Genomic DNA, 16626 nt, shown 5'->3' on the forward strand with positions numbered 1-16626 from the left:
TTTTCCTTATTCTTTTCTCAAGCACCCAAGCTGTCCTCAAACTCTTAATTTTCCTGCCTTATCTTCATGAGTGTTGGGGTCATAGGTGAGCAGACCTCATGAGGCCTCCCTTGGTTTTCTTTAGTCAGATCTGTTTTTATCAGACAGAACCATATAGATCTTTATTGACAATCATTCCATTAATTAAGAAACAATACCATCCAAGGTCAACAATTCTGGTTACAAATTGAGTGCAAGGCCAGCCTTGGTTGTCCTAATGAGAAGCTGTCTCAAATTAATCAATCACGTAATCAATGTATTAGACCTCGAGTCCATCCTCAACACCTCAAATAAACACAGAAATTTAAAATGCCACAGAACTTTACATGTGTTACGACAAGTCAATTTCCTGATTGTGACCTTGTACGATAGTTATGGAAGATGCAAGGTTCCTAGGAAGAGTACGTGAAAGATGACTATATTGTTTTCACGACTTCCTGTGTACTTACTTTTATTTAAGAATAAAAAGTAAGACACAAAGAATCCCTTTCCGGCTTCCTAATTACAGCTCTTGCAAGTTCCCCTCTGGTCCCTAAATTACCGTTCTCTCTGTAATTTTTCAGTTCGCTTTCCTTGCTGCCCCTTCCTGTCTGAGGATGCCCGGCTGTCTGCTGATACTCAAGAGTGAAATTGTGGCCTGAGCAGCCACTCTTTTGGCCGTGGGTGGCACCTGTCACACTCCAGAGCTGCTAAGGTAGGCTGGCAGGGCTGAACCTTTCCCAGATGCTGACAGGTAGAAAGCTGAAGGGTGCAGCGAGAAGAATTTATCCCCTACTCTGCTGGAAGGAGCTGTGAATTTATGTTCTGCTGCACCTGTGGCTGAGGTTCGGCACGAGCTCATGCCCGGCCTGCTTTCCATCAGTTGACCACAGGCTCTTTCCGGGCCGAGGGCTCCTTTTCTGCACTACAGTTCTAGGTTTGAACTTACGGACAGATTTTGCACGAAGCTCTAGATGACACGGGGAGCGGCTAAGCTGGCTAACTTACTTCTTTTAGAATACCCAAGGCACCTACTGCTCACCAAGAGGTCAAGAATGTCCACTTTGGCTTTTCCGTTATCCTGCCAGTGCTTTGACTCAGTCTGGTTGCTTCCTGAGTAATGAGTGCTGCTGCTGCTGCTTTCCTGGTGCATTTCTCGCAGTTTAAGGTGTTCTGGAAGGAAGCTGGATCAGTATGTACACTTCACCACATTTGTCTCCATTATTTTTATTCTCAAGGCTCTAAGAACTGAATTATTCCATTATCAAATCTTCTGTATCAGCAGCCACTCCCCTCTTAGGATTGAATAACATACCTTGAGCCATAAGCACCCAAAAAACTTCTTCTGATCCACACCCAAAAAGAAACATTAAGTACTTGTTTAAAGCTGAGAAGCTCTGGAGTAGCAATAAAGGAATGTCAGGTGTGGCTAGTTTTATGTCAACTTGACACAAACTATAGTACTCTGAGAGGAGGGAATCTCAACTGAGAAAATGCCTCCATAAGAGTGGGCATAGGCAAACCTATTAGTAACTAATGGGGGAGGGCCCAGACCATTGTCGGTAGAGCCACACCTGAGTTTGAGGTCCTGAGTTTTATAACAAAGCAAGCTGCGCAAGCTCTGGGGAGTAGGTCAGTAAGCAACACTCCTCCACAGCTCTGCATCAGCTCCTGTCACCAGGTTCTTGCCCCGTTTGAGTTCCTGTCCAGACTTAATTCAGTGATGAACAGTGATGTGGAAGTGTAAGCAAATGGACCGTTTCCTCCCCGAGTTGCTTTTGGTCATGGTGTCTCAGCACAGTAATAGCAGCCTAAGTAGGCCACCAGCTAAGTGCTCAGATAACAGGATGGAAGCGGGGCTAAAACGCCAGCCCAAGGTGCTGATGCCTCCAGAATTTCAAGACTAGTGCGCTTTCATGCTAAAAACAATCATACTTCATACCAGCAAACTCAGTTCTAGGAATCCATTTCTCCAATAAGACAGATCCAAAACAAAACAAAAAAACAAAAACAAAAAAAAAATCTTTAAGCCTAAAGATCTGCTTTGTTTTGATAAAATCACTTTATTTGGACAGTTGTAAATATTCCATCTTTTTACTGAATTCTATTTTAAAATCCTGAATTGTATTTATCATTTCCAAGAGTCTTCTGGTTTTTTTTGGGGGGGGCATCACTCGGGCAATATTTATTTATTTATTGTCTTATTTATTATTTATTTAGTCTCTCTAAGTTTATTAAGCTGTTAATCTTTGTCTTCTTTAAATTCCTGGAACTATCTGATGACCATTTGTGATTGTTTTGTGATTGTTTTTGTTTTTGTTTTGATTCTGTGTTCTGGAGTTCATCAAGGTAAGTCTCACTGGCAGACATTTCCATGGGACTGGTAGATTTGGGGATGGGAGATGCTGCTGCCTTAATCTTTCATATTTATCTATTTTGCCAAGAGATCTGAGCATGTGGACCTCTTTTGTTAGTTCTTGTCTAATACGGACAGAGCAGGTTGGGACAGGAGAGGGAAATGTTCAGGCTAAATTGGGCCTAGAGAAGATGGACCCAGGGGACTGGTTGGTGCGCAGGGTTAAGGTTAGGGACCGTGTCTTAGTCCACAGGGGACTGGGTTGATGCACAGGGTTAAGGACCATGTCCTAGTCCAGCTTGTGTTAAGGGCTAGATGTAGGGGCAGCAGTGGTATGAGAAGGGAAGTATTAGGTAAACTTACCAGACTAGACCGCAGAGATATATGTGCAGAATCTGGCTGGGTGAAGCAGTTGAATGGAGCATGGAAGGGGCTCATAGGTTGAAACAGGCAAGGAGGGTCTTGATCCAGGTCTAGAGATTGGTAGCAGCATAGACAGGAGTGGCCAGACTTGGCTGGATCATTGGATGTGGGATTGGGGATAGGCTTGGGGGGATAAGAACAGTGTACGGAGGGAAGAACCAAGAGGCCTCATCTAGCTAGACCATAGTCAACAGATTCTTACTCAACCATGTTCCCTGCTCCCTTCACAACAGTTACAAGATGGAACAACCTAAGCATTCTTCACCTGACTAATAGATAATAAAAATGTGGTACATATACACAATGGATGCAATGGCTATTATTGGTTTGTCAACTTGACTACATGTGGAATGAATTACAATCCAGAAATGGAGGGCACATCTGTGAGAAATTTTTTGCTTGCTTTGAAGTGATTGAATCCACTTCTTCTATTGACCTTTGAAACAGGAAGACCTTGACATTGAGGCAGCAAGGCACACCTTTAATCTAGGTCATACCTTCTGCTGGAAGTCTACATACGGACATAGAAGAAGGAAGATTGTGCTGTTGGCCTGCTTTCCCCTGCCTTGTTAGCACATTCCTTCACTGGCACTGGAGCCTACTAAGCTGGAATTCCTACATATACTGAAGACCAGCTGAGACATCCAGTCTGGTGGATTAAGCACCTACTGGTTTCCCGGACTTTCTATTCATAGCCAACCATTGTTGATTAGCTGGGTTGAAGCCTGTATGACATTCCAATAAATTATATATATATATATAATATATATATTATATATATATACATGGGATATGTGTGTGTGCGTTTGTGTGTGTGTAGAGAGAAAGATTCATTCTATAAGTTCTTTTCCTCTAGAGAACACTAATACAATGGTATACTATTTAGCTGCAAAGAAAAATATATTATCAAACCTGCAGATAAATGTATTGAAGTAGAAAAAGAACATATTGAGTGACACACCCCAAACAAACAGAAAGAGAATATTACATGCTTTCTCTCATCTAAGGTTTGTAACTTCAAATCTTTAGAACCTAGCACACAAGAAGTAGGGAAGTAAAGAGGGATTGGATACAGGTCAATGTGGGGATAGGCGCTTCAAAGAGGGATGAAATGAGCAAAGAAGGAGGAGGAAGGAGAGTAAGATAATAAGGATATCTGAAAAAAGCATGAGGAATCATACTATTAACTATCTACTTATTAAAAAAATTCCTAGCCGGGGCGTGGTGGTGGAGCATGCCTTTAATCCCAGCACTCGGGAGGCAGAGGTAGGTAGATCTCTGTGAGTTTGAGGCCAGCCTGGTCTACAAGAGCTAGTTCTAGAACAGGTTAGAAAGTTACAAAGAGAAACCTTGTTTCGAAAAAGCAAACAAACAAAAAACCAATTCCTGTAACATATTCACACACATACTCACAAATAGTTTAAACAAAATTTTCCCACCTGGGCTGATGATGCTACCCCAAGAGCCATAGACTATCTAATAAAAATCTCAACCAAGGCATGAAACACCCTCTTGAGTTGTCCGTCAGTATTGTCTAAGAGACATCTAGAATATTATAGGGTACTCTTAGTGCTAAAAGTTAAGTTTCGATTGCTGAAGATACCACATGCTTCAGACATGGACCAAGAGGACCAGAGCTGGGATTTAACCTGAAAGATTCCTCCCTGATGACCATCTTTCATGATACCAGAAGGCACCATGCAAGGTTTGAAATGAGAGCAGTAACCAATAGTCCTACCAAACTATGATGTCACTGAACCACAACAATCGGCATAACAGAATAACCCTCAGGGTGCAATAGTGGCACATGTTTCTTAGTATAACCAACACCCTCTCTAATTTGACTTAAGGCCCGGTCAACAAGAAATGAATTCAGGCCTTGGGCTAGAAACCTAGCCAACTACTCATGACTAATGAAGCCATGGATCTTGGAGGAGAACCTACAACTGCCAGTTTACTAAACAAGCATAACCCTCAAGTACATTCTAAATATTTGCCCTTATACCCACAGAGAAGTGTAGTTCTCACCCCTCATCAAGGAAACTTCGCTTTGCAAAAAATGAAGACCATCATAGAAAATGTAGTAGATTCATGGAACCAATCGTCCTCTGCCAGATTTACAACACAACCCCTGTATTTAAGGCTTACATTATTCATGGAAGAAGGGCAGATAGATGGTAAGAAACAGATGAACAGAAAGTTTGCTGTAAGGTTGTGTCTCCTAGATGTCTTACCAACCGGACCGTCTGTCTAAACATAAACAAGGATGATGGCAACAGTCATACTAACGTGAAGGAGGAAAGCTTGAAACCTCAACCCTAATTAATTAAAACAAAACAACAAAACCCAAATAATTAGAGGCACCTAAGGAATGCTGAAAGCAGGAAAAATAGTCTTCTCCAGGAAAAGCACACCAATTGGCTTTCCAATACCAAATAGTCAACTCTAAAAACATCCATACAGGTAACATTATATAGATTAAACAGATTGTATTTATGTATTTAGAACACACACACAAACAAAACAACAATTATGGAAAAAGACACCATGAATTTGAAAAAGAATGGTCATAATGGGGACATAGGAAAGACTGTGGGGAGAAGAGAGAAAGAAAGGGAAATAATGTAATTATGTTATAATCTCAAAAAATTACAATGAAAAATAACAATAAGATCCAGCTGTTAAAACTATGCTTAATGACAAAATAAAATCACTATAGTTGAACTTTTCTGAATACTAACATGATGGCAACTCTTTGAAATGTTTGTCTATTATTCCACTTAACCCTCACAATACTTTGTTTGTGTGAAGCTAAAACAGTTATCATCAAATTTGAAAAATGGATCAAGAGGGAATCAGTGATTTGTGTTATGTCATAGGGTCTAAGCGGGGAAGTGAATCTGACCCTTGGAGTCTGACCCCGCAGCACATGCCACCAATCATCACCCTGCTGAAGACACAGTGTGACTGAAGCCATCGAAACCATCCAAGGAGGAAGCAAAAGTGGTAAGTGAGGCTGGTAAGATGGCTCGGAGGTAAAGCCACCACGCCTGACAGCCCATGTTTGGTTCCTGAGACCCACACAATGGTAAGAGCAAACGGGCTCCCTCACTTGTCTGTGCACTGCAACTTCTGTCTACATATATATCTTCATAAAGTACATGAATAATTGTAATAAAAATATAAGTTAAATAGCAACGCTCTTCCAGTAATTTTTGTGTATACCCCTGGTTGTCCTGGAACTCACTCTGTAGACCAGGCTGGCCTCAAACTCAGATGCACCTGCTTCTGCCTGAGTGCTGGATTAAAGGCATGCACCACCATCACCCAGCCATTTTGAAATATTTTATAGTGAGCTATATATTACTTTCATAATCAGCAAAAAATAAAATAATAAAATAAAAAAAGAAAGGAAATATTCAGATCTGGTAACATGCGGTACCTAGTATATTCATACCCAGACGTGAACCTGGTTCTCAGTGTCTGCTTTCCCCAAGAGGAGAGTTAAATGTTTTAATAGTCTGAGGAAAACAAGGTTATGAGAGAATCTTTGACCCTGAGTTGAGCTCTCATCATCTTAATCTCATATTTGGTACTTGTGGAGTGATTTAGGGGGAGTCTCATCTAGATTCCATCTTCATAGGTACTGAATACATGATACATGCTAGTCACTATGCAAAGAGCCTCCCATGATGCTCCCCTCCCTGAAATACAGGCTGGACTCTACAATGCTGTCTCTATGCAAAGCTGAGGAAAAGAAACCTATTTGGTCACACGTCAATCAGTGGTACTTCGTTTTCCATATGCCCTACCTCTGTGAGCCAGAGCTGTTCTGTCCTGGGCAGCTGAGAAGGCTAGTTGTTTTCAGTACTAATGAACGCGGGAGACTACAACCCTCGGGGAGGGAGATGTGGAGTACAGAACTCCTACTTTCATTTCATTTCATTTCATTTCCAGTTCAGCCACTCGTTCACTGTGTCCTGAGCGGTCACGTTTCGCTTAAGCTCTGGACAAGCTTACATGCAACAATTTGTTTACATACCTTTAGGGACACAAGTATTAGAAAGTTCAAGCCAAATCATTTTCATTCTTGGGCCATGATGGAGGAGGGTCTATGTGTTACTTTCATTGGTTAATAAAGAAACTGCCTTGGCCCTGATAGGACAGAAAATTAGGTAGGTGGAGTAGACAGAACAGAATGCTGGGAGAAAGAAGCAGATTCAAGCAGACGCCATAGCTCTCCTCTTTGAGATGGATGCAGGTTAAGAATATTCCCGGTAAGACACTCATTAAAAATGGGTTAATCAAGATGTGAGAGTTAGCCAGTAAGAGGCTAGAGCTAATGGCCCAAGCAGTGTTTAAAAGAATACAGTTTTCATGTAATTATTTTGGGTAAAGCTAGCCAGTGGCCGGGAGCTGGGAGGCAGGAAGCACCCTGCTGCTCCATCTACAGGGCTACTAAGTGAAATTAGGAAATAATATGGAACATGAATTGAAATCTACCAATACCACAGAAAACAAACAAGTAAATCAACCAATCATCAGTAAATACTCTAAAGCTAAAGGTCACTTAATAATCTAACTTGACAAAATACAGATTAATTTCTTCTCTGTCCCTTGAAAGCTATTTAAAAAAAAGTCATTAAGACTCTGTCAAAAACTGTCAAAAAAAACAAAAACAAAAACCCTGTCTCTGTAGTATGATGGATGGGGTTAGGGCCAGAGGCTGGAGGCTGGAGGCTCAGGGTGGGTGGGAGGAAAGCCCGGCACTGCATGGATGAGACTTACCGGCTATAGCACCAGCTAAGAGCAGGCTTCCCGGGCTGACCTGCCCGTCTTCATTCGCAAGGGAAGCCTTCATGTGTGCGTAGCAGGGGAAGTAGATGGCCGAGAAAGGAATGTCCCGCAGAAAGCACGCTTTGGCACCCTGTGAGGTTTCGCAAGGGGAAGAAACACCACATGAAACACACATCCCACTGAGGAAGTCAGGCTTCTCACCTCAGAACAAAATATTCCTGGAGAAGACCAAATCGGTAATCACGCATCGAAAGGAGACAGTAAAAAACCCGCATTCTCAAAGCCACAAGTTTTTGAGTCTTGTTCCTCCAAACATGACTAGATTTGTCCTAGGCTGTGAGGACGTGGGAAAGGGGAGGTCTCGTTTACTCTAAGGCCAAGATTCCAATTAGAGCAACTTTGGAACTCTGCCTGTGGCTCTCTTCAAGTCTCTGTGGGGGGAAGATCAGTTGGCTGGTCTAGAGTAAGAGAGGAAGCAACAGTCAAGGTGCCTCTCTGTTTATACATCAGGAGAAAGACAAGCTGTGGAGGTGCAAAAGGGAAATGTCCAATTTTGGTATCATTTGAGAATCTGATAAAAGTGCTGGAGTCTTTCCCAGAAAAAAGATGACATATGCATAAAAACAAATCTTTCCAGAGAGTACTAGGGTTTTTATCCATTGCTTAGGGTTTATGAAATATTGATAAATACCTACCCTAAAATATTTACCATAATTTTGACATATTCAGGAGCTCAATACGGGACAATTAACTTCAGAAGTGAAGTTTTCACTAAATAATTTCTGATGCCAAAATCACGCCATGCTGAGTACCCAACCATTGATGATACCAAAAACAGAATCCGGCGTTACAATGTGAATTATAAAACACACAGACACACAGACACACACAGACACACACAGACACACATAGACACACACACACACACACACACACACACCGTTTCTTAGACTGAGTGGGCAGGAAACCATCCCTTTTCAATACTGTTTCGTTCACAGATTTCTAAGGCTCCAAATTTCTACCAAGTAGAGAGGTTCCCAAAAGAAGATAACAAATTCATCCAGATCAACAGATCTAGTCCCGTCCACTGACACACACAAGGTCTAGTTAGGCAACGCTGAGGATTCCTGCCTGAGCTTGGCTAAGTCGGTCAAAGGTCTTCAGGCCACTTGTCCGTCATTCACTCTAACAAAGACATTTCACTCCTGACTCAGACTGAGACCTGGGGGTATAAAACCCTCAGTCTTTTTTCACGGAAACTGTTATTAACCCAGGTCTACTGCAATTTAATTAGTTGTCTTCCACGAGTAATATATGTGGAACTTTAAACTTAATCCTATTAAATTTAATCCCAGTTTAGTTCGACCTTCCTACCAGAACAAAGGCTTAGAATCTGGATTCAGTCCAGGTTTGACTGAATTTGGATATTCCTCTTTTGACTGACCCACGGAGACTTTATGTGCTCGTTCTTCATGAAGGTATTAGGAAAAGGGCTGGCCCATCTCAGGTACTGTGTGTCAGCTCATGCAGAATGTTAGGTGACTAGGAGAAAGTAAGTGCGACAATATCCACCACTCGAGTCTCATTTCCCACATGGAAAATGGTGCCCAGGACGTTCATCTATCAACTGCATAGCTGAGGGTCATGTTCCAACGGCACCTCAGGTATAACTGCAGACAATTCTAACATGCAGATGCTAAGACTTTGCTTTTGGGAGGTGTGCAGGAAAGGAGAGCATCAGCAGCTATATGAACACTCAGTGCTTACTTTAGGGTTAGTTCTTTAAATAAGCTTAGAGAATTAATATCCCTTTCTAATTTCTCGCTTTCTCCTCCATTCTAATTCTTGCTTCAAGTTTTCCTGTGAGTTCTGGTTATCTGAACACACGTGTGTGCTGTCCACAAGGTGCAGACCAAGTACGCGGCTCCAGAGAAGATCAGTTAAGTACGGCTCCCTCCCTTCATGTGAGGGAAAAGCAACTCACACTATCCCTAAATTAACTGTGAGGATTCCTTGAGAAGTATGATTCTTCCTATGCATTGTCCTTTATATTATATGTTTAGCTATATGGCTCGCCAGAGTTACATTTTGTTGACATACCTCTGGGCTGCCCTTATTTCTTTGCTAACAATAGTTTCTCTTAAGGAAACTAAATTCTTATAGCGAAATTCCGCTATAGAATATTATGTTTGTCTAGAAATCTACAAATTTAATCTGCTGTCCACTGTTTTTGCTCATAGAGATCACCTTGCAAACACTGTAAACATTTTAGAGCCCTGCCAACAGAAATAAGCAACAGCACCAGAGCTGAAGCCACACCGGAGTTGCTCTGGCTTGTTCTGCTCCTTAAACCCACAGTGTGTGGCTTTCGCTTTGTTTTGACCTGGAATGATTTAGTGTCTCCCTCTGTCTTTAATTGTGTGGCTTATACTTTTATTCTACTTGCTTCTTTAAAACTCATATGGCTCAGGATATCCTGAAGTTAGGTTCCTCTATTCTCACCCTTTTCAAAAAAGCTTTGCTTTTCTAGTTTCTTCTCACTGATATCCCTAACCTCTCTCAGCTAGAGCTATCAATGCTCCATTCATCTGGTCAGTCATGGTCCACCTATCGCTCCTCACCTTCTTTGATGATTGCTGTGCTGGGACACCAACCTTTTAAATACCTTCTCTTCATTCATTTCAGCCCCAAACACCACCCTTTCTAATGGGCATCTTCTAAGCAGAAGCTGGACAAGCATGGATTCCATATGGCTCCACACTGTCTACATCTTCTCAATACTCTTCTGAGATTTTCCTAACTGCGATTCTGCCTCTTTCAGTGTAGGTGTTGCCTGCTTCATACTGGAAGGAACCAGGGATCAGGAATGACTACCTGATTTAATTTATGAAACACCTAACAAAATCTGTGGCTTCCAGGGACACTCTTGACAACAGTGATTTTTTTGCTTCAGTGATGTCTGTGGAAAGAAAGGGTACAACTAGAAAGCCCACCCCCCAAATTTGGAATGTGCTGTTAGCTTTCTACAAGGGCACTAACTCCTCTGAAAATTATTCTAGAAAGCAAAATGATCATTTTAGTTGTTGAGACAAAGATCCATTATTCATTGGAGACAGACAAGTTGCCGTAGAAAACAGCCATTTTGTACTAGAGTGCTAAAGACAAAAAAGGGGAGATTGGCATGTTTCAGGATTTGTAGATTCAATGTGATCAAAAATCAGGTACAAAAGGTGAGGGGTGCAAAGTTGGGACCTAAAAAGTTCACACTGTCTTCCTCAATTCTTGAAAGCATGCGTCAATCCCTGTGAGAAGTGGAACTCGGTAGAAGAGATGAATAGAGCGGGAAGACAAATGGCCTGGTCAGGAATGAAGCTTAACCACAAAAGAAGAACAAGCCTGGCAGAAGCAGAGTTGTACCTGTAACACAGTGGGTGCCGAGCAGGCTGGACTCGCTCAGGAAACAGGCAGTGTGGTCAGAGAAACCAGAACAATGTTAGGCTGGGTAAGAGGTCTTAGGTTGCTGATGATCTGAGAAGACATGAACGCACTCCCACCGTCCCTGCTCCACAGGCGGGATGGTCGTGCGGCAAGTGAAGGGCGGAACACTGCTTCTCTACCTATTCGGAGAGCAAGAACACCCCAGAGAGGATCCTCCAATACTGTGGGGCAAGAGCTGAGCACTGGGGACAACTTTACACTGTAGAACACCAAAAAGAAGAGACCCTAGTAGAACTTGAGGGAAAAGTGAAGTACCCACCATCACGAAAATAAGTGTGACCGGAGGGTTGTGTTTCCTTGCCTCTGCTCTGGTAGCCACCTTTACTGTTCCCTAAACCTATACCTGTGCAAGAGACTCCTTCAGTAAATAATTCAGAAGGTGCCTTAGCTTCTCCTCAGCAGCCAAGGCATCAGAATCCAGCCTTCCTGGAGAGGGAACTTTAAAGCCTACAGGACAAGTCAGGCTTATCCAGTTTCCCTGGCCTCCTCTCCTTGACCACTCCTTCCAGGTCTTAGTCACAAAGCCAGTGCCAATTTGCTGGGCCCGCCTTAGGCAACCCCTGACCTGTTGAGCCCACACAATGGAAAAGGCATGCAGGATGTTAAAAGACTTTTTTAGGTTCCGAGGGTGAGGAAAATGTTTCTCCACCAGATTCCTGGATAAATCCTTCACTCTGCGAACACCCGGTTTCCAGCACAACATGAGTCTGAACCTGCTGGCTTGAATTCTACTTGCCTTCATGTAAAACCTTTACTAGGTGATCAAGTCGTGCTGAACGAGCACCTCTGTAGTAAAGAGACAGGCTGTGCTATCTGCAGCCTGTGTTAGCAACGTGGAAATCATGACGTTGGCCATCAAAAAATTAATAAATTATGTAGATTGACTGTTTAAATCTTTAATCTTTCAGCCCCCGTATGAAAATGCCCAGAGTTCCTGGCTCCTCTTTCACTAGTTATCTGGGTGGATTTGCCCTTGTTCTCTGATTGGCCTTGAATTTTCTGGGTATAGTAAAATGACATATGGAAAATCACGAAACACAAAATACAACCCTCTAACCTAATCACTAAAGTACCCCTATCTCCAAAGAAGGGAAATTATTAATTTTTTTCTTTTTAAAATGAAAGGCTCGTTGATGAACAGATGGGAATGATAAAAAGCATTTCCAGGCAACCTAATAGGCAAATAATTTTGAGCTGCCTACGCTCCAATTTTGGACTCTCTAACGTCTTCTTCACCATTCCTCCTTAAAGATAGGCAAGCATCTTCAAGGTGGGCTCACTCTAAGTTCACAACCCACAAGTGACAAGGTCAGTTAGTGGTCTTGAGGATGCTGTCCATGAACATAGTATCTTCACAGCAAAAGAATCATCTTATTTATTTCTCCTGCCTTTTTGATGTGGACACAGTTGGACGCCCAGGGGAACTTTAATCAATTCTTAAGTTGCTGGAATCATCCATTCAAGTTTACTCTGGCTGTTCTGCTGGGTACAAGACTGTCAAGATACAACACATAAGACCCGCCCCCCCGTCTGCCTCTTACACACACACACACACACACACACACACACACACACACACGTTCTTCACCCTCTTGAATTCCACCAGCCCCACCAAGCCAACATTAGGCATGGAAGCCAGTCCTGTTTTAGCTGAGGAAACCAGTGCTGAGCGATAGTACTGATAAAGATGTCAGAGGCAGGGCAGGTCTTTTTGCATGCTAATTCCTTCTTATTCTAGCAGTACCTGCAAACACAGCTCTAAACAGACTATTTCTAATACAGAGAAAGGTAATTACACTCACAAAGGCACCTCTGTGTCGGGCAGGCTTGCACCAGGAGCCAGCAGGTCTGGGGGACTGGGGCTTAATGGAGACTCCGGCAGTGAATGCACATTGTCTAGCATGGGGGAGAATGCCAGACTGGGGACCCCCACAGTATTCAAGACAACAGTGGTGCACCTTGTCTGAGGAGGTTATTTAATGCTCCTGGCACCTGTCATCAGAACCACCCCTCTTTTCCGACCTTACAGGTTTAGAATTTATTTGGCATGCATAATTGTATATTTTGATCTGGAGCTGCAAACAATGGGCAGCGTGTCATGTCTTGATCCCTCAGCATTCCTCTTGGTTCCCCTCAGCCACTTAACCCTTCCATGCCCAGCTTGGCAGCAGCAGGCTTTCTGTCTTAGGCTCAATACCCAGTTTCACTACCCCTCTGCCCCCCCCCCCCCCCAAAAAAAAGAAGCTATGCAACACACTTCAAGTAGAAGGAGAACTACTGCCAGGGAAATAATAGCAAGAGACACACACAAGGAAGGGAAAACACTGGTTCCGCTCAAGACCGCCATCCCAACTTTCCTATGCGACGATATAATGTTAATTATTTGCAACTTGAACAGGACCTTGCTGATCACCTCGGCAGTGTCCAGACCAGCTAAGGGGATGGCAGTACTGCTGAAATCAAATAAACTAGCCACCGACTGTCAGAGAACAGCCAATGACTACAATTTGAATATAAAATATAAGTGCCTCCCATTTGGTTCTAATCAAGAGACATTGATGGCATTGTTTTCTTCTTAATTCCAGCATAATTCTAAAAAAATTATCTTAGCAGCTCAGGGTCTCTTGATGGAGAGGAAATACCCCTAACTGGCTCAGTTGTTCTGCGACTGTAAACTGCTTTGTCACCAATAGGGCTGCCACTCAGGCGGACCAGAAGCCCTGAAAGTGTGTGTGTGTGTGTGTGTGTGATTTTAGTCCCATATCACTATGACAGCGCTAACCTGTGGAAAGGTGTTTCTCGAGACATTTTTCTCTCCTCTCCGTCCCCATCCTTCTGGCTGCACCGTGCCTGCCAAGCCTATTTCTAGTCTGCTTCCTCTGTTTAGTTTAATACAGTTTATGCATTTATCTCCCTCCTGTCCAGCACACATTCTTCTGATTACTTAAATTAAAAGCAACCCTCATTTTGTTTCTTGATTATTAATTACAGCTTAAAATATTAAGCACCAATAGCTACCATTATTTCTACATATCTAAAAATCAAGACAATGCTACTAACTAAGCACCTGCTTGTCCTTCCATTCCTTCCGCATGTTTACCTAGTATCAATTTTCCTTCCATATTATGTATTACTGTCTATTTCTAAATGGATCTGGATTTGCATTTATGGCTCATGCATTCTAGGAAAGGACCCTGCTGCTGAGCTACATCCACAGCCCTCTAAGTTCTTCTCTTCACTGTGTAGTCCTGTTTAACTCTGTAGACCAGGCTACCCTCAAACGCAGAGACCCGTCTGCCTCTGCCCCCTGCATGTGCTACCATTCCTGGCTTATAATTCCTTTCTTAATGCCTAACTTGACATGCTCACTGAGTTTTGTCAATGTTCAAAAATAAAAATGATAAAATAAAAGGTTTTATTCTACCCTTGCTCCTAAAATATAGTTTTGCAAAATAAAGTTTAGTTTCCCGTCATTACATGAAGACACCATGATGACTTTGAATCTGGGGATGTCATCTTTTCTGGTACCCAGGACCTTCTCTGCAGCTGTGTGGCTCCCCACTCGGAATGAGCCGCACTGAGATTGGTTATTTTGATTCATCCTGCTCTTTTTACTTCATTAGTCCTGGGGCATCTTCAGCCATCTCCTTTCCTTCGGTCTTTTATACTTAGTAAGCCATCTCAGATTCCCTCAGAAACGTTTTCTGAATGAATCCTATCTTACAGTTTTCTAATTCTCAGAAACGTTTTCTGAATGAATCCTACTTTACAGTTCTCTAATTCTTTATTCAGCAGTGTTCGACTCTGGCACGGCCACTTGTTCAGTTTAAAATTCTCACCATCATAATTTTATTCAATAGTTTTTTAAACAAATAAACCTTCAATTTATATTTCAGCTTAAAATCTTTACATTTTTGTATGTTTAGACTATTTGCTATTCTTGTAATCTCTTAATGCTTTATGTGACTTGAGATCTTTTATTTCCCTTGGTACAGTACCTGAAAAGTCCTTTGAGGTTCGGGTTGAAAGTGAGCTCCTCTTAAGACGAGTGTTTTATTCTGTCAATCACCCCGGGATACTCCCCCAAAGAAATATAAACTTAGCGTGTACACTCATTTCAGATCAGCATAGGCCTTCTCACTGTTAGAAGAGGGACTCTCTATCCCTTCCTCTCTTCTATTGACAAGCAAGGCCAAGTCTCTTGCAACCTAATGAAGGAGACACATGATACTTTGGCACCCGCCAGGCATAGCTTTCCGAGAATTGCAGTTCTATGGGGAAGGTCCTTTCGCACCAGGAATGGGGTCAGGAGTGGTGCTCCAGCAGAAGAAAGGCATATGCCAACAGGACTGGCTCTACACATGGAGGGCTGACCTCTGAATGTCCCCTGAAATTCTGACGGCCTCACCTTAAGCCAAGTCATCCCCTCCCATTCTCGGCACTGCAGGCATCACCAAAGTACTTTCTGCTGGGGTCGCCTAACTTCTCCTCCCTCACCAACTCACAGAGAGGCTTTTACAAAGTGTGTCACTCAACATTCGTAGCTGTTTTGACTGGGATGCTCTGCCAATGGCTAGAAACCCTATAGAGACTTGACTGTAGAAACTGTTCGTGTTGGTTGCTTCTTAAGCCCATCAGGTTTCCTTCAGAACACCAAATCACAAAGGCAGTGCCTCGCCATTAGCCTCTCCTTTCTCCTGGCCCTTTCAATACACTCAGGTTACGGCTGATCCCAGCTAAGCCAGAACTCTCTTTCAGCTTTAACGCAGACACAGTCTGAAGAACACTCACTCATGGTAGAGAAGATGGCTTCTCAGAATGGGGAGAAGTGGAGGGTTTCCAAAGAAATAAATATTCAAATGTGTCATCATAAATATGGATCTGATTCTAAATCATGGTTGCTCCGTGCCAAATCCAATACACTGTAGGTGGCAGAGCACTGATGTGGGAGTCCCCTCTCTGTGCTGATTACCATTAATGAATAAAGAAACTGCTTTGGACCTTATATAGCAGGGCAGAACTTAGCTAGGCGGGGAAACTAAACTGAATGCTGGGAGGAAGAAGGGCAGAGAGAGAAGACATGGAGCCAGAGCCGGAGACAGATGTGCTGAAACTTTGCTGGTAGACCACGACCTCGGGGTGATACACAGATTAATTCAGACGGGTTAAATTAAAATGTAAGAGTTATCAAATAAAAAACTAAAGCTAATGAGCTAAGCAGTGATTTAAATAATATAGTTTCTGTGTGATTGTGTCAGATCTGGGTGGCCAAGACAAACAAGCAGCTTACTATACCAGAGTACAGGCCTTGAAATGAGGACTTTCTCTATGTCAACTTTTTTATTTATAAAATATGAATTTTATAGGCAAATTACATGTAAATTTAATCATTAAAATAAGTATAGTAATTACCATAAACCTAGTATAATACGCAGCATGGGGTCCTCTAAAGACGTGTATACAAGTTCCCTAAACTTATCATTCCCCACAGGCCTCCAGCTGTCAAAGACCTATCTTGTTAATGCTTTGTTAAT

At 42.5% G+C, this 16626-nt stretch overlaps 1 protein-coding gene across 1 annotated transcript in view; it reads right to left on the reverse strand.

Annotated features, from left to right (window-relative positions):
* The window catches only part of Slc25a13 (solute carrier family 25 member 13), a 181139-nt gene that overhangs the window by 4927 nt on the left and 159586 nt on the right, over positions 1-16626 (reverse strand). Inside the window, exon 15 of the mRNA XM_041675748.1 lies at positions 7586-7724. Within this exon, the coding sequence (XP_041531682.1) occupies positions 7586-7724 (139 nt within the window). The remainder of the gene's footprint in view (positions 1-7585; positions 7725-16626) is intronic.

Source organism: Microtus oregoni, unplaced genomic scaffold (genome assembly GCF_018167655.1).
Source record: "Microtus oregoni isolate MIOR12 unplaced genomic scaffold, Mior012 000026F_ref0000081, whole genome shotgun sequence".
Lineage (NCBI taxonomy): Eukaryota > Metazoa > Chordata > Mammalia > Rodentia > Cricetidae > Microtus > Microtus oregoni.